Genomic DNA, 18,032 nt, shown 5'->3' with positions numbered 1-18,032 from the left:
GCAGGACGATCACCTATTCAGGACCAAGGGCAACTAAATCCACGGGAAGAGAAATCATGGGTGAGGGATGGGGTTGGCAATTGGAGTATTTTCTTTGACAAGTAGACGTTTCTAGTTCTCTAAGCAGTTGGCATGAGAAGTCTTTGTTTTGTTTTGTCTTTATTTCATTGAAATTCAAGTTAGTTAGGGGCACCTGGGTGGCTCAGTCGGTTAAGTGTCCGACTTCAGCTCAGGTCATGATCTCGCAGTCCGTTGAGTTCGAGCCCCGCATCGGGCTCTGTGCTGACAGCTCAGAGCCTGGAGCCTGTTTCAGATTCTGTGTCTCCCTCTCCCTGACCCTCCCCTGTTCATGCTCTGTCTCTCTCTGTCTCAAAAATAAATAAACGTTAAAAAAAAATTAAAAAAAATATTCAAGTTAGTTAACACACGTAGTGTTAGTTTCAGAGTAGAACCCAGTGGTCATCACAGCAAGTAACCTCCTTAATGCCTGTCACCTCCTTAATGCCTGTCACCTCCCCCACCCCCACCTCCCTCCATCAACCCTGTTTGTTCTCCGTATTTAAGTATCTCTTAGGGTTTGCCTCACTGTTTGTATCTTATTTTTCTTCCCTTCCCCATGTTCATCTGTTTTTAAGTTTACTCATTTTGAAAGAGAGAGAGAGAGAGAGAGAGAGTGGGAGGGGCAGAGAGAAAGGGAGAGAGGGAGAATCCCACACAGGCTCTGCGCTGTCAGCACAGAGCCCGATGAGGGGCTCGAACTCAAGAACCTCGAGATCATGACTGGAGCTGAAATCAAGAGCAGGACACTCAACCGACTGAACCACCCAGGCGTCCCTCATCTGTCTTGTTTCTTAAATTCCACATATGAGTGAAATCATGATACTTGTCTTTCTCTGACTGACTTATTTCACTTAGCATAAGACCCTCCAGTTCCAACCACGTAGTTGCAAATGGCAAGATTTCATTCTTTTTGATTGCTGAGTAATATTCCATTATATATATATATATATACACCACATCCTCTTTATCCATTCATCCGTTGATGGCCATTTGGGCTCTTTCCATCCTTTGGCTATTGTCGATAGTGCTGCTATAAATAAACATGGGGGTGCATGTGTCCCTTTGGAGCAGCACACCTGTATCCCGTGGATAAATGCCTCGTAGTGCGATTGCTGGGTCGTAGGGTAGTTCTATTTTTAGTTTTTGGAGGACCCTCCACACTGTTTTCCAGAGTGGCTGTACCAGCTTGCATTCCCACCAGCAGTGCAAAAGAGACCCTTTTTCTCCGCATCCTCGCCAACATCTGTTGTTGCCTGAGTTGTCAATGTGAGCCATTCTGACAGGTGTCAGGTGGTATCTCATTGTGGTTTTGATTTGTATTTCCCTGATGATGAGTGATGTTGAGCATTTTTTCATGTGTTGGTTGGCCATCTGGAGGTCTTCTTTGGAAAAGCGTCTGTTCATGTCTTTTGCCCATTTCTTCACTGGATTATTTGTTTTTTGGGTGTTGAGTTTGATACGATCTTTATAGATTTTGGATACTGACCCTTTATCTCATACGTCACTTGCAAGTATCTTCTCCCATTCTGTCGGATGCCTTTCAGTTTTGCTGATTGTTTCCTTTGCTGCGCAGAAGGTTTTTATCTTGATGAGGTCCCAATAGTTCATTTTTGCTTTTGTTTCCCTTGTCTCCAGAGACATGTTGAGTAAGAAGTTGCCGTGGCCAAGGTCAAAGAGGTTTTTGCCTGCTTTCTCCTCGAGGATTTTGATGGCTTCCTGTCTTATGTTTAGGTCTTTCACCCATTTTATTTTGTGTCTGGTATAAGAAAGTGGTCCATCTTCATTTTTCTGCATGTCACTGTCCAGTTTTCCCAGCACCACTTGCTGAAGAGACTGTCTTTTTTCCATTGGATACTCTTTCCTGCGCTGTTGAAGTCTTTTATCTGATGGTCCTCCACTTCCTGTTCCAGATGACAAAGACACCGGCCCAGTCTTGCTTCACGGCTTCCCCCTCCACACCTCCCGTGGCCTGGGCTTCACTGCAGGAGGGAGGTAAGGGCCCAATGACCTCTCCCTACAGACCCTACCCTGTGGCTCATTTTTTTCTCATTTGAAACATCATCTTTATCATAGTCTAAATTCCCATGTGATCCCCTTCACTGCAAATACCAGAACATCCAAACTGGCTTAAAGAATTTCTTGAAAGAGTGGTAGCTCATGAGACAGGGAGCCCCGAGGCGGGGCGAGTTGATTTAGCGACTGTGAGATTCGTCCCTGGCTGTGCTGTCACTGTGATCACAGGACAGCAGAGCTGGGACCCGAACCCGGGCAGTGGACTCCGCAGGCCAGCCTTCTGGGGAGACTGTGCCTCCCTGAGAGGTGACAGATGACTGAGTCTCCTACTCTTGTCGATCTATTTGCATTTTCTGTTTCCTGTAGTCTTTGGTTTATGGTCTGGGGCACAGACAGCACCAGTGAGGCCAGACGACACAGGATTCCTCATTCCCGCTGTCCTAATATGAACCCACTGACAGGACTCGGCGGCCAGCTGAGAGGCACGGGGGCTGGTTCCCCAGACAGCGTCGGAGCCTCCAAGACCTCCAGGATCGAACCTGTGACTCACGAGTGTTTTGACCCAGCCAACCTGCTATAAAGACAAGTCATTTTAAAACGTGCCGCCACTCAGGAACAACGAAAATAGCATTTAGTGGCCTTTACGATGTGCCCGTCACTCCCGGACACGACACCGCGTCTCTGAGTCTTGCGGCAGCCCTGGGCTGGGGGGCGCTTCTCAGGCGAGAAGGGAGGGTGGAGTTGGGGCTCCACTGTGGACTCACCCAGCTGCAAGGGCACGCGGACAGCCGAGTCCCAGCCGTTAGCCCTTCGCTAGGGATCTACTGGGTGGACGCATGGGTGGATGGACGCGTGAATGGAGCGGACAGCCCACAGCCAGGAGGTGTGCGCTCTTATGCACGTGGCTGCGACCCCGCCTGGCGGGAGGGACCCTTGGGGTGGCCTGCGGTGACTCAGGGCGTGGGAGGCACCTCCTCGGGTCCCCGGACGGACCTCCATGGGACTAGGCTGGGACACGCTGGTTGGGACACGCTGGCTGGGGGCACTGGCATCAGCGATGGACAGAGGGGTGGCCTGGCCCCAGAGGGAAGGCTGCCGGCCGGCCCGCATCCACCCCAGCCAGTGTCACAGCCCAACTGCCCCCCTGCTGCGCACTCAGGGGAGCGGGGGCCGCAGGCAGGCAAGGCTGCCATCCGATGGGGTGTCTGAGCAGGGCCTCAGGCCCACTAGGGATGCAGGTGCAGGTGGAGGATGCAGCGGATGAGGGTGGGTGTTCAGGGCCGGGCAACCCTCCCGTGTCATGATGCTGCAGAAGAGAAGAGCTCGATCCTCGGGGCCTGGGGACCCTTGGAGCTGGGTTTCTCCAGCCAGAAACCCCTTTGGGAGGAAGGGCAGGGACCCGGTCTCCCAGCGATGAGCAAGGTTTTATTTATAATCGTGTTACCTCAATACGTACGCACATAAGGTCAGATAGAAGCTCACGCTTCTGTCCTCATGAACTATAAAATGCCAATAGAATTACAAATCAGGGAGAGAGAAGCCCACAACACACACACAATTTGGACTAATATTGTAATTAAATGCATCGTTAATTTAATGTGATTTTTAATGGTAGAATGTACGTAAAATTTACACTTTCGGCCATTTTTTTTTAAATTTTTTTAACGTTTTTTATTTATTTTTGAGACAGAGAGAGACAGAGCATGAACGGGGGAGGGGCAGAGAGAGAGGGAGACACAGAATCGGAAGCAGGCTCCAGGCTCTGAGCCATCAGCCCAGAGCCCGACGCGGGGCTCGAACTCACGGACCGTGAGATCGCGACCCGAGCTGAAGTCGGACGCTTAACCGACTGAGCCACCCAGGCGCCCCAACTTTCGGCCATTTTTGAGTGCCACCGAGCACATTCACGATCTTGCATGACCATCCCCAGCCTCCACGTCCAGAACTCTCCCGTCTCCAGCTGCTCTGCCCCGTGAAACACGTTTGCTGAAGCAAGATGGTCACCTAGTGTCTACAGGCAGGTCTGGGACATCGAGAGGCCTCGCACCTGACGCCTCGGGTGACTCGAAAGGCCCACGATGGTTTTCCACTCCAGCCATGCCACGAAAGCCTCCTCCACAGGTCATGTGGCTCTGGCTCAAGGAGGACTCCATTCTTGCACTGAATGGGTCTCTGTTCCTTGGTGATGATTCACATGGTTGATACCTATGTGTGACTCTTGTCACAGTGTCTTAACTCGGTGACTTACGAAGCTGAGGGCGGCTCCTTCAAGGCAAGTGGATCTCAACTGCACGTTTTCCCTGTGGAAGTTCTGCCTGTCCCTCGGCAGATGTGGGGTGACCGGCCACCTTCACGTGCACACGTGCTGCTCCCGGTCACGCTGGCGGCTTCTGAACGCGACGCACACGGAGTCATGTGGTTAGAAAGCAGTCAGCGAGGTGACTCAGAGTAGTTCTCATGGAAATACAAACACAAAACTAAAAATACGCGGGGAGATTGCCATTTCTAAGAATAGTCAGGGGTCTGGAGTATGATTCTGCTTGTTTCTGGCTGCTGATGGAGGGTGTTTCCCGGGAAGGGGTAGGGCACTGTGGGGGGAGCCAGAAGGGGGGTGGAAAGGAGAGGCTCGGGAGGTAGGCTGGAGTTGGTGTGGGAGTGAGCCCCAGGCAGGAGGGGGCCCGGCCCGCTCCTCTGGGCAACCGGGTAGATCACGGTGCCGGGCACAGAACTGGGCACAGGTGGGGGCAGATGCCAAGTGAGTGTGGTGGGCAGAATAATGTCTGACTCACGATGCCCATGACCTCACCCCTGGGGCCTGGGAACGCTCGCTAGCATGGCAGAAGGTGTGGCCCCCAGGCAGCTGACACTGCATCTGGGGGCCTCAGAGAAACACTGTGGGCGGCACCTGGGACCTCACAGGTGCCACTCAGGTCGGGGGGAGTGATCCTGGGCTGCTGGGGAGGGAGACGCGACGGAGGAAGGCGGAAGTGCGATGGGCAAGGGTCTGCCTCGACCCCTGCCCCCGTGCCAGAGTCCGGAAGGGCCTGGAGGGGGGTGACTGAAGGAGCTCCCTGGGCGCCCACGTCCATAACCCAGCAGGGCCGGCTGCGGCGAGGGCGGAAGGGGAGGTGGGGAGTGGGGTGATGTGGGGACATCTGCGGGGCCGTGAGACTAGGGGGTTGACCTCGTTCCAGGAAACACGTGACCAAACTCCCTTTCGCCGGCCTGAAATCTCCCCAAAAGCACATGCATTTGGGCCTTTCCCCGCATCTTTCTCAGGACAAAAAGAACCAAGGCGCAAAAGGCGACTCTGACCTTACTTTCCACGTCAGCCACGTGGCTTGCGCACACCTTCGCTGGAGGCATACGTGTCACCCCCCAAAATTCGCACAACAAATAAATGGCACACGGATCGTCTTTTTTTGTGAAGCTGCCGCGAGAAATTCCTGTCTAAACATGGTGGCCGCTCGCCGTCACAAAGGTCATGGTTCTGATCAGATGTCAATCAGCTCTGTCCCAGCAGCGGTTACCATAGACCCAGAGGACCTTCTACCCCGAAGCAGTGTTTCTAATCGCCTGGGGTTGGGGGGGGGGGGGGGGGTGGAAAGACATCCCAGGACCAGAGGCCACAGGCGGGGCTCAAGTGCGGTGAGGTCACAAGGACCGGAAGAGCCTCTCGACAAACCTGTGGGGCTCTGGGTGAGATGTCACCGCTCACGTTTATGGGGCCTGAGGAAGAAGCTGCCACGCACTTGGGCAAGCGCCTGACACTTATCTAGCGGTCGCTTCTGAAGATGGTGAGGCCGGGACCCGACCCGGGTCAGACTGGAAAGCCCCCCTGCTCCCCTGCTCTCTGGGGCCTCTCCCGCCTAACGGCCCAGGGCACACCCGTTACCCGTATCTGGTGGATGACGAAAACACAAGTACAGAAAATGTGGACGATACGGGAAGTCTAAATATCACCCAAAAACCACCATTCTCAAACGTCTGCCGTGGGTCTCCCCGCCCGCGGCGCCCACACCAGCCCTCTGCTTCTGCCGCAAGCCACACACTCTCCCTTCGTCCCGCGAGGCAGGGGACCCGCGGGCAGGCTGCTGGCCCTGCCGTGGCCCCTCGATGCCCGGCCCCGCGCTGGTTTCGGCGGGGGCGTCCTGGCCACCGACGCGGGACCCGTGCTTCCGTCCGGCCTTGAGCTACCATCTCCCGGGGGCAGCTTGTCGGGCAGGTTCACCCCTGTCACCGGGCCCCAGGGCTCTGCCCCGGCGGCACCCAGCTGGCGGGTCCCGGGGAGCGGGTGGCGCGCACGGCCCCGCAGAGCAGGACGGAGACTCTCCTCACCCGCCGTCTTCCCCGAGTCTCGGAGCTCAGATCCGGGCCTGGAGAGGAGGTCCCGCGAGGCTGCTCCAGAGCCCGTGCTCCGTCCCACTCACCACATGCACAGGGGTGCCGGGGGCACCCTGGTGACTCGCCACGCGCGGGACTGAGACGGGACGCGGCGGCAGAGCCGCGGAAAATTCCCCGTGCGGGAATCACAGGTCAAGGCCCCTATCAGCGCACCTGGTGTGGAGGGTCGGGGGCTCCTTCCAGGGGTGGGAGGCACGTAGGGGGGCACAGGGTGGATGTCAGGGTGTCTGGGCACTTGCACATTTCAGCGGCTTTGAGGGGACCGAGGACCTCTGAAGTCCGTCTGTCCTACAGGTAGGGGCACATTTTCCGGAAAACCTGCTGCCCAAAGCCACTCGTCAGCAAAGCCGCCGACAGTTATGGGCCGTGACGACGTCTGTTACCCGCAGAACCTGCTCTGACACAGGCTCTGAGAGGCAGGCGCGCTGGCACGTGGGGCACACGCCCGGCACGCGACGCAGGGCCAGGCCGCGGGGGCAACGGGCCCCAGACTGGCTCAGCCCCCTGGCAGCGCCCGAACCCGTGAACTGGTTAACGCCTGTGCTCCCGGCCAGGTGTCCGCGGTCTGCCGAGCGGGCCGCCTCGTCCAGCCTAAGGTCAAGGTGGCACGGAAGGACATCACGGGTGGCTTTCTCAAGGCCGTGGCCAGAAGGCCCGAACGAGGGACAGCCACGTGACTCTCTGGTGCCTCTCAGAGACAGGCGGGCCAGGGGCTGGCGAGAGGTGGCCAAAGCTCCCTTGCTGGCGGCTCCTGGAACCGTTATGAAGAGCGGCCATGCTGTTCCCAGTTCAGCCTCAGATAAGCCACAAGAGGTATTGAAACTGACCCGACGGGACTTTCGAGAACATGAGAAATGAGATCATCATCAGGGAGGGAAATTCTCTGTATTGTGCAGCTTCTCACCGTACAGACACAGGCTTTAAGAGGATTACCTCCGAAGCACGAAGACCGCTCTTTACAATTACAGGATCCAGCCCCCTTACTAAAATCCGTTATCAGAACAGTGATTTTGATAGTCGTGATTTTGAAGTCATAATACTTCTAAGAACTAACATCTGTAGAGCACGGACTCTGTACCAATCACCCCTGAGCACTTAACAGTGTTACTCCCGGCCGTCCTCATAAGCCTTGCTGTCCCTTGCTTGACACACGCAAGGGCCACGAGCCCACCAGCTTTCCCCACGCCACCTGTCTGGGTACACGGGTCTACGCTGATGGCCTCAAAGCCTCTGGCCGGCTCTGGGAGCAACAGAATGACCCTGTGGGCCCGTGTGGACGCTGGAGCCTCACGGCCCCGGCTCAACTCCCTGCTTTCCCACGGCTGCCGACCGCCCGGCCGCTGGCCTCGGCACTGTCCCCCCACCCGTATGGTGACGACAGCGATAACGCTGACTTTTATGTCCCTCTGTGTGCTGGATGTGGATCCCAAACTTCCTCCCGCAGGGCCTCATTTAATGGGACAACAGACTCCCCCTCTCTGGGGCGATCACGAGGAACGAATGAAAGCATCTGTACGCGCCCAAGTCCCGTCTGGCACAGAGCAAATGCTCAGTGAATGCCAGCTCTGATGGAGACGCCACTCTGGGCCTTGAGCGCTGGGTCCCTCGTCCCGGCTCACGGCTAGGACTTCACGGCACTGGCACGCGGAAGGCACGTGGTCAAGCTTGGCGGGGGAACCAAAGTTCGGGCTGTGCCGATGCCCCCAGGCCCCCGGGGAAGAGCCGCTGGGTCACCAGGGGACCCCCGAGGACGGCCTATCTGAGTCCCGTGACGTCAGGGACACGGTGCTGGTGCCACCACCTCGACTGGTCTCGCTCTCGAGGCTCCGGGCCTGCTGATCGTCCTCGATGAGGTCGGCCACCAGGTTCAGCTGGCAGGCCCTGAGCGCCCTCACCAGGTGGGACACAGCCGGGTCCTCCTTGTGGATGTTCTTCCAGACTCTCAGCGACTCCCTCACCTGCTCTGTCAGATTGCGGGGATACTTCTCCTCGATGGCATCGATCATGGCGTCAGACACTCGCAGCTGGCGGGCCAGCCTTCTCCAGTCCTTCCCCACGTGGTCACATATGATGTCGAACGCTGCACGCAGGTCTGTGGAAAGAACAAAACAATTTACCAGGAGTTGGGGAGCCCTTTAGAAGACAGGTAACCCTACCTTCTCAGTGGGCTCCTCAGGGCTAACCTGAGCGCTGGGTAGACAACAGGTCCTCTCGTGCAGGCTGAAGGCATCCAGGAGTGGAGGGGCTGGGGGAAGAATGTCCCGGAGAGCCCAAGGGTGGCCTCCAACCCTGTCCCAACCCCACTCCCAAACCGCTACTCAGGAGGTGCGGCCTGCCAAAGACGTGCTGGCTGGGGCGTCGTGGAGCTAACTGCTCGGGACAGGGGAAGCGGAGGGAGGGCCTGTCGTGGGTTGAATGTGGCCCCCGGGTCATGTCAAATCCCCAGAACTGTGAACGGTAATCTATTTGGAAAAGGGTCTTTGCAGATGTGATTCAGTTGAGGATCTTGGGAGATCATCCTGGATTATCCAGGTAGGCCCCAAATCTAGTGACGGGAATCCTTGTAAGTACACAGAAGAGGGAGCCACGTGCCCACGGAGGCAGAGACTGGAGAGACGTGGCCATAAGCCAAAGAATGAATGTCCGCGGCCCCCAGAAGCTGGAGAAGGGGGAAGGACCTTGGAACCTCCGAGGAAGCCTGGCCCTGCTGACACCTGGATTTCTGACTCCTGGCTCCCCTCTGGGAGGGAATCTGCTTCCCGCTATTCAAGGCCCCAAGTTGTGGTCGTGTGTATGTCAGCCGCGGGGGAACGGAGACAACCCAGTTCTTATTTTGGAAGCTGCCCAGACTGACCACCAGTCTTTGGTCCCTGGCTACCCTGTCCTCATCTGCTGAAAAGTCACTGCTTTTCAGAGACGAGCAAGCGGGGCCACTACAGGCCAGAGGCTGTTTCGGGAATGGAGGGTGAGCAGAGGAAGGACAAAACGCTGCTCGGAGGCCCCTGCGAATGTGTGTCTTTACCTACGAGCCCTCAAGATGCTGGCAGCTCGTGTGTCGCCTCTTCCAGCCCCGGGAGGTGGGCGCTCCTGGTGCAGACGAGGAAACTGAGGCACAGGGAAGCCCCGTGATTTTCCTGAGGTCATACAGCTAGACTACAGCACAGCCAGACAGTGAAACCCTGATGGCCTCGTGCCAGGGTCCACTCCCAACTGCTAGGCTACACTGTCATCCTGGAAAGACGAAGAGTCACCCCGTGCCAACCCGCCCACACCTGCTCACCTCCGGCGCGCTCTCCTGCAACGTACATACAAACACGGACACGCGTAAACCTAAAATGTGATCACCTGTATTTTGGGGACTGCTTCTTAAATGTATCAGGTTAACGATCTCCTCCTCAACTGAATGTCCCTGGAAACGGGATTCTAATGCCACGCGCGTACCCCAGGCCGCCTCAGTTGAGTCCTTGGTAGGTATTGGCAGTGCATCTCAGGCAAGTCACTTAACGCGTCCCCGCCGCTGTCCTCTGGCTCGTAAGACCGGAATAGGACCAGACGGCAGTACCTAACTGCTGGGGCTACTGTGAAAATTAAGTACGCGAAGTGTCCGGGGCACTAAACCCCTGCCCAACAGCCATCTTCCGGCGCTCACACGGCGGTAGAGGGTCAGCTGGGGCATTCCCAGAGGCAGAATGAAACCAAAAGCAGCGGGGCAGGTTCCCCTGGCTCCTGACCCCCCTCTCTGTCCACTCCTCTCTACCCAGAGGAGGTGGGCAACATCCTTTCCTTAACCGGAGTCACTTCCAATTAACTCGGAAGAATCGGGGTGTGTATGTGTTCACCTTTTGCAACCCAGACACAGTACGTTAGCTTTTGGGATTTTGGCTCTCCCATCTGCGAACTGGGCGTTTCGCCCGCTACCCCCCCCCCCCCCCCCCCCCCGCCCAGGGCCGGTTACCCGCCTCCGGGCCCCCCGGCCCCCGCGCCCACCTCGCTCCTCCGACGAGACCTCGGCCGCCGCGCCCGCCTCGAAGCTGTCCAGGCGCCCCAGCAGGTCCTGGCGCCGCAGGGAGGCGAGCAGCTCGCGCAGCAGCCCGGTGCGCTCGCGGTCCAGCTCGTTCTGCTCGAGCAGCACGGAGAAGAGGTCGAGGCCGCACTGCACGCGCTCCAGCTTCCTCTTGCCCACTCGGCTCTGGCACAAGAACTTGAGCTCGGTCAGCTCGCTGCTCGACAGGCCGGCCGACACCGAGTGCAGCAGCACCAGAAACGGGTCCATGGCGGCGGGCCACGGCGGGGCCCGGCCCAGCCCGGCCCTCCGCGCAGCGCCCCGCTCCGCCCCGCGGCCCTCTCGGCGGCCCCGCGGCCCCACGGCTCCCGGATTCCCCCTGACGCGCCCAGCGCCGCGGGCCCCACCACCGGAAGTCCACGCCAGAGGCCACTTCCCCGAAATCTCGCGAGAACCCCGGGACCCACGCATGCGCCCCTGGCCCTACCGTAGCCGTTTCCGCCCGGAAGGCGCCCGGCCGCCGCCAGGGGGCGCCCCTGGAGAACGGGCGGCGCCGGGCCGGGAGGGCGTCTGCGCCTGCGCGCTGCGGCCGTTCTCCCGCCGCGTGGGGTCCGGCGGGCGGTCCGGGGGACGGTTCCCGGACCTGAGCGAAGGCGGGGAAGGTAGGCCCGCGTTTCCCGGGCGGGGTTGCGCTGCAGATGCCGATAATACACGCATTTACCGTCAACGTTTGCGAAAGTGCAAGTCAGAACGGGTCCTTCGGAGCGCCCTGTGGGTCGCGTTCGAAATAGAGGTTTATTGAAGCGCTAACGTTGGATGTCGTTAATATTTGATTTTGAAAGCTTCGGTCATGAATGCTTTTTAATGTTTCTAGTACTTATGGAAAGCCCACTATACGCCAGGCAGTGGGTGCCGGGGACACATTTGGGAACAAAGAGTCGAAGTGCCCCTCTGCCTGGAGTTAAGTCCTTAGTTCTCAAGCTGACAGATTCTGGATAAGAAAGTCGTGCAGTATGCCAGAAGTTAATGAGCGCCGGGACAAAGAGGATAAGGGGATGGGGAGTGCCGAGGTGGGGACATGATTAGAGGGGGCGGTCAGAACAGGCGCGCAGGTGCGGGCGCAGGTGCAGGTGCAGGTGCGGGGGCCAGAGGCAGGTGTGGGGGAAAGCGTGCAGGCGGGGGCAGGTGAAGGTGCAGGTTCTAGGAGCAGCTGGGAGACCCGTGGGTCTGGAGCAGAGCGGGGTGGGAGGGGGGATGCAGGGGGTGCCGGAGAGGGGAGGGGCAGACTAGGAGGCGGCCTCAAGGGCCAGGTGCAGACCAGGCTTTACTGCCCCTGAGATGGAGCCGCAGCAGCGTGAGCAGAGGAGTGAGGCCATCCGAGTTACCTTAAAAAAAAAAAATAAAGGAGTGGGGCGGGGCGGGGTGGCTGAGTCGTTAACAATCCAACACTTGATTTGGGCTCAGGTCATGAGCTCACCTTTGGTGAGATAGAGCCCCCCCCCCCCCCCCGCCCCGCCCCCGCAAGGAACCGGCTTGGGATTCTCTCTGTTTCTCTGTCTCTCTCAGATCTCTCTCTACCCCTCCCCTGGCTCTCCCTCTCTCTCTCTGTCTCTGTCTCTCTCTCAAATAACTAACTAAATAAGCATTTAAAATATATACGTATATTTAATTGAGACCATTCACAACCCACACAACTCACAGTTTAAAGAGTACATTCTAGTATAGTCCTACGGTTGTGCAAACCTCACCATTAGCTACTTCTAGAACATTTTCATCGGCCCCGGTAGAAACCTGCTACCCATTAGCAACCACTTCCTTTCCCTCCTCCTCCCCTCAGCCCCTGATAGCCACTCCTTTATTTTCTGCGTTTTTGGATTTGGCTGTTCTGGACATTTCGTAGAAATGGGACCATACACTAGGTGGCCTTTTCTGCCTGCTTTCTTTCACTGAACAAAGTGTTTTCAAGGTCCATCCATGTTGTAGCAGGTGGCAGTGCTTCGTTCTTTTTTAATGGGTCAATAGTCCATTGTGTGGATAGACCACATTTGTATATCCCGTCATCAGCTCATGGACATTTCGATTCTTTCCACTGTGAAACAATATTCAACTGAGTAAATTCGAGGATTGAATTGACTTTCGTTCAACAGTTTGTGAGCCAGGAATGTAGCAAGTAGAAAGGAGCTTTGGGGAGCTGAGTATACACAACAGAAGGCTTTTATGGGCAGAAGAACAAGAAAAATAAGTTTCTTGTTTGTTTTTTTGAGAGAGAGAGAAAAGGCAGAGGAGAGGCAGAAGGAGAGGGAGAGAAAGAATCTTAGGCAGGCACAGTGTTCAGTGTGGAGCCTGACTCAGGGCTCAATCTCATGACCCTTGGATCATGACCTGAGCCGAAGTCAAGAGTCAGATGCTCAACAGACCTAGATGTGGATTTGGGAGTATTCAGCAGACAGATGGTGTTTATGATAGTTAATTTTATGTGTCAACTTGGCTGGGCTAAGGGCTGTCCGGATAGGGGTCAACCATGATTCTGGGTGTGTCTGAAGGTGTTTTTGTAACAGATGAGCATTTTTTTTAATTTAAATTTTATTTTAAAGAGAGCAAGTGAGGGAGAGGAGCAGAGAGAGAGCGAGAGCGAGAGCGAGAGAGAGAGAGAGAGAGAGAGAGAATCCCAAGCAGGCTCCACGCTCCAAGCAGGTGGAGTCCCATGTGGGGCTCGATCCCAGGAGCTTGGAATCACGACCTGAGCCAAAACCAAGAGTCAGATGTTCAACCGGCTGAGCCACTGAGGCACCCCAAGAGAGGAGCATGTGAGCCAGCGCACTGAGTGAAGCACATGGCCCTCCCCAGGGCGGGTGGGAATCATCCAATCCATTAAGGGGTCAAATAGAATAAAAAGGCGGAAGAAGGGAGGATTCACTCTGTCTGAATTCTCTGAATTGAGCACTAGCCACTCCCCTGCGCCCTGCCCAATTTTCAGGCATTCACACTCAGACTGAAATATACCCCTGGCTTTCCTATGTCCCCAGCTTGCGTATCATGGGACTTCTTGGCCTCCATGACCACTTGAGCCTTTTTTTTTTTTAGAAAGAGCGAGAACAGGGAGGGGCAGAGAGAGAAGGGGAGAGAGAGAGAGAGAGAGAGAGAGAGAGAGAGAGAATCCCAAGCAGGCTCTGAACTGTCAGTGCAGAGCCTGATGTGGGGTGTGATCCCATGACCCTGAGATCATGAACTGAGCCAAAATGAAGAGTTGGATTGACTGAGCCACTCAGGTGCTCCTTGAGCCAATTTTGTAATACATCCACTCTTGTATAGATCACGATATATCCTACTGGTTCTGTTTCTCTGGCGAGCCCTGACTCGTATAGTATTTAGAGCAAGATGAGGTCACCTATGTGAAGAGAGTGGACACAATAGAGGGTCAAGAGCTGAGCTCTGGGGTGTCCAGCTGTGTGGGAGAAGTGGAGGAGCCCATGAAGCCCCTCGAGGCGGGATGTGAACCAAGGAGGGTCAAGCGACACCCCTACCTGCGAACCCTGCTAGGGTTTCTTTGTTCCTTACGTGTCCCTTGTCTCCTGATTAACCATATACTTGGTTTCCCACTCTGCAGCTTCTCACCATCTCTCCTGCCAGAATGTGAGGCAGGGACCCCAAGTGCCAAGGACACTGGCTGGAGCTTGATAGGTGCTCACAAGATGTTAATGAATGACTCTTACATAAGGTATGGTTAATTTGAATCTCCCTTGGCACAACTATACCCATGCCTGACCCACTGCCTCGCTGTCTGAGGCTTGTCTGTTTACTCTCTTTATGCGATCTTTCATACAGCAGATTTCACTTTTATTTAATTTTCCTTTTATGGATTATGCTTTTGGTATCAAGTCTAGGATCCCTTGGCCTACCCCTGGGTCCCAAGTATTTCTCCTATATATATTTTTCCTAAAAGTGTTCTAGTTTTGTGTCATTCTGTGACCCATTTTGGGTTAGTTTTTGTACAAAGTGTAGTGTTTAGGTTGTTCTGTTTTGCCTTGCCTGTAGGTGTCTAATCGCTCCTGCACCATCTGTTGGAAAGCCATCCTTGTCCCTGTTGGAATGCTCTTGCCAAAACTCCATCAAGCACATTTGTTTTCCTTCGATTTTCTCTGTTCTGCTTCATTGATCTACGATTCTATCCCCCACCAAGACCATGCTCTGTTGTTACTATATGGGAAACCTTAATTTTGTGTAGACCAACTCCTCTGACTTTATTCGGCTTTATTCTAGGTTCTGTGTCTTTCCATATCAATTCAAAAATAAGCTTGTCTCTGTCCAGAAAACTTGCTGGGATTTTTGAATAGGAATTGCATTAAATCCATAGATCAGTTTGGGGAGAATTAACATCTTTTACCACATTGGATCTTCCAATCCATGAACATGGTATGTCTCTCCATTTATTTGGGTTTTCTTTGATTTCTTTCACCAGTGCGTGCACACACACACACACACACACACACACGCACACACACACACACATTCATAGAAAAATCAGGAGGAAATACTCATGACCATTACAGTCCTCACTTTTGTGAAGACCAGTAGGTCCTATGGTCATCGCTGGTGTTTGTAGCTCCCTTCTTCCACTGCCCCCTCCGCCTGCACTCCCTGCGCCCTCAGCAAGCACCCCAGATGGTTGTGGTTCTTAACCTGGTGGAGCCACTCAGCGCTTCCTTCCTGGAGGGTCCGGACCATTGCTGGTCCTCCCTGGGTTGGGCCGTCGTAGTTTTCCATTGACCTCAATCCCAGGGGTGGTGCCACTAAGAGACGCCCTATAGGCTCTGCTGTGCTCCAGACACACTCTTCCTTCCTTGCTCCCCCTGTGGAGCAGCGATCCCGTGTCCCCTGGCTGTCAGGATCAGTCACTCCCGACGACACCATACCTCCCTTCCCTGCCTGTTGATTCAGGGGCATGAGGGGCCCAGGGTGGCCAGGTGGCAGTCTGAGCGGCCAGTCCAGTGGAACCATTGTTGTGTCTTCTGATGGAAGACCTCCCTCTGCGGCTAAGACCTTAGGCAGTGAGCATAAGGTCGTGGGGACGGGACGCAAACATTTTGCTAGTGGGTCCCTGGTAGTGAGTGGGGCCCCTGCCGTTTCCACCCCTTGATTCCTGGGCCCGTGAATCCTGGCTCTGGGAGACACAGCCCCGCATGCTGGACACTGACTCAGAGCACGCACGGCCTTCGAGAGAAGCCCGTCCCAGCCCTGGCGGGCATTGCCACCTCACCGGGGCTGTAATGGAGCCACTGTTCTGTCACGGCAGCCGCTACAGTTGGCGGGAGCCGTGGCGAGACCCACCATGTGAGCGTGGACCCAAGGCCACGCTTCGTTTGCGGTGGAGCGAGTTGCTGGGTCAAAGCTCTTCTGGCGGAACACCACGAGGGCGGATGAGGCATCCTGGAAGTCCACGATGTCACTTGGGTGGAACACAGCGTACACAGAAGGCAAATCTGTGTCCCGAAAGAGTGTCTCTTCCAGTAGGGACAGCCCTGCCCTTTCCGTGACGGAAGCTGTGAGGTGCAATCCACCTGCCGGCAGGTGGCTGGCCGGTCGCCCCGGGAATGGTGCCGCGTGAGGGCTCCGTGTGGGTCTCGGCCGCTGGCACACTGGACATACACTGGTGACCAGAGCCAGTCGGCTTTGGCGGGTGAAGTCCATGATGCTGAGCCACGCATCACCTCCCTCTCTGCCACCACGGCCCCTTTGTTCACAGCTCAGTGGGCGATGGCAGGGCTGGCTGGCATCCACGGAGTGGGCCATCCTACCCACCTGATTGTGAAACCCTCTGCCGAGCTCCCGCTTCGGTGGGCATTCACTCGGGGCACAAATGTCCACAGATGTGGCTAGCCACATGCCTCCGCCCCAAATTCCTTTGTTATCAGTTTCCCAGTCGTGGTCCTTCCAAGTCCCTGACGGTCCAGCCAGACTGGCCACGGCCCACGAATCGGTGCGTAACCTCACATCCGGCCCTTCTGCGTCCGGGCAGAGGGCACGGCCGGGTGTGCTGCCCACGGTTCTGCACCCCGGGAGGATGTCCCCTCCCCGGGCCCTTCAGGGGTGTCCAGCGAGGAGCTGCAGAGGGGCAGCGGTCTGCATCTGTGCAGGACGCAGAGCCGTGTGTTAACCAGGCCCGGGCTCCTGTCCCCCGTCAGCTGATCAGAGGGGACTCCCCACGAGGCCACAGGGGCACATAGGTGTACAAATATCTTTTTCAGTCTCTGACTCCAGTTCTTTTGGGCATATACCTAGAAGTGCATCTGCTGGGTCATATGGTAATTCTATTTTTAAGTTTCTGAGAAACAACCATGCTGTTCTCCACAGCGGCTGCACCATTTTGCATTCGTGCCAGCAGTGCCTGAGGGTTCGGCCTCTGCACATTCTTGCTCACTGACTATTTTCTGTTTTTTGGATAATCGCCATCCTGCCGGGTGTGAGAAGGTATCTCCCTGGGGTTTTAATTTGCATTTCCCTGACGACTCTTGATGCTGAGCCTCTGTCCGTGTGCCGTTGGCCATTCGTGTATCCTCTCTTGAGAAAAACGTCTGTTCGAGTGTTTTGCCCGTTTTTCACTGGGTTGCTTGTGTTTTTGTTGTTCAGGTTGAGGAGAGTCTTTATATATTCCGGATATGAATCCCTTATCAGAAATACGGTTTGCGGGGCGCCTCGGTTATGCAGTCAGTCGGGCGTCCGACTCTTGATTGCCGTTCAGGTCATGTACTCGTGGCTTGTGAATTGGAGCCTCGCTTTGGGCTCTGGGCTGACGGTGCGGAGACTGCTCGGGATTCTGTCTCTCATTCTCTCTGCCCCTTCCCTACTTGTGCTCACTCTCTTCCTCTCAAAATAAATAAATAAACTTAAAAAATGAAAAAAATGAGGGGCACCTGGGTGGCTCAGTCGGTTAAACATCTGACTTCGGCTCAGGGCATGATCTCACGGTTCATGAGTTCGAGCCCCGCGTCGGGCTCTGTGCTGACAGCTCGGAGCCTGGAGCCTGCCTCGGATTCTGTGTCTCTCTCTCTCTCTCTCTCTCTCTCTCTCTCAAAAATAAACATTAAAACAATTTTTTAAATGAAAAAATACAATTTGCAAATGTTTTCTCCTATTCTGTAGGTGGATGCTCTGTGGATTGTGTTCTCTGATGCACAAAAATTTAAAATTTTTTTTTCAACGTTTTTATTTATTTGTGGGACAGCGAGAGACAGAGCATGAACGGGGGAGGGGCAGAGAGAGAGGGAGACACAGAATCGGAAACAGGCTCCAGGCTCCGAGCCATCAGCCCAGAGCCCGACGCGGGGCTTGAACTCACGGACCGCGAGATCGTGACCTGGCTGAAGTCGGAGGCTTAACCGACTGCGCCACCCAGGCGCCCCAAAAATTTTAAATTTTGATCAAGTCCGTTTCACATATTTTGTTTCGCTTAGCGCTGTGTCTTTTTAGAACAAGAAAAAAGCATTTGCTGGTTTCATGGAGGCAAACTCGTCTCGGTGAGGATGATGAGCAGAAGAATTTCCTTTCTTTTCTC

At 55.5% G+C, this 18,032-nt stretch overlaps 1 protein-coding gene and 1 long non-coding RNA gene across 2 annotated transcripts; one reads left to right on the top strand and one right to left on the bottom strand.

The window, feature by feature from the left end:
- Positions 1-7,343: 7,343 nt before the first annotated feature.
- Positions 7,344-10,886, bottom strand: FADD (Fas associated via death domain). The gene is made up of 2 exons (XM_047823928.1): positions 10,465-10,886; positions 7,344-8,569 (listed from the first exon to the last, which is right to left on the bottom strand). The coding sequence occupies exons 1-2, from the start codon at positions 10,748-10,750 to the stop codon at positions 8,208-8,210; spliced, it is 648 nt and encodes a 215-aa protein (XP_047679884.1). The 5' UTR covers positions 10,751-10,886; the 3' UTR covers positions 7,344-8,207.
- Positions 10,887-11,039: 153 nt separating this feature from the next.
- LOC125177260 (uncharacterized) lies at positions 11,040-14,868 on the top strand. The gene is made up of 3 exons (XR_007156548.1): positions 11,040-11,142; positions 14,088-14,198; positions 14,516-14,868. It is a non-coding gene; the product is annotated as an uncharacterized LOC125177260 (long non-coding RNA).
- The last annotated feature ends 3,164 nt before the right edge of the window (positions 14,869-18,032 follow it).

This window comes from Prionailurus viverrinus, chromosome D1 (assembly GCF_022837055.1).
Source record: "Prionailurus viverrinus isolate Anna chromosome D1, UM_Priviv_1.0, whole genome shotgun sequence".
Taxonomy (NCBI): Eukaryota; Metazoa; Chordata; class Mammalia; order Carnivora; family Felidae; genus Prionailurus; species Prionailurus viverrinus.
This window is presented reverse-complemented; position numbering and strand designations above follow the sequence as displayed.

What these genes read in the sequence shown, in the direction of transcription:
- FADD (XM_047823928.1), bottom strand. Translation starts at nt 10,750, where the DNA reads ATGGACCCGTTTCTGGTGCTGCTGCACTCGGTGTCGGCCGGCCTGTCG. An exon ending in GGTCTCGTCGGAGGAGCGAG is followed by an intron (nt 8,570 to 10,464) that starts GTGGGCGCGGGG and finishes TTCTTTCCACAG; the next exon opens with ACCTGCGTGCAGCGTTCGAC.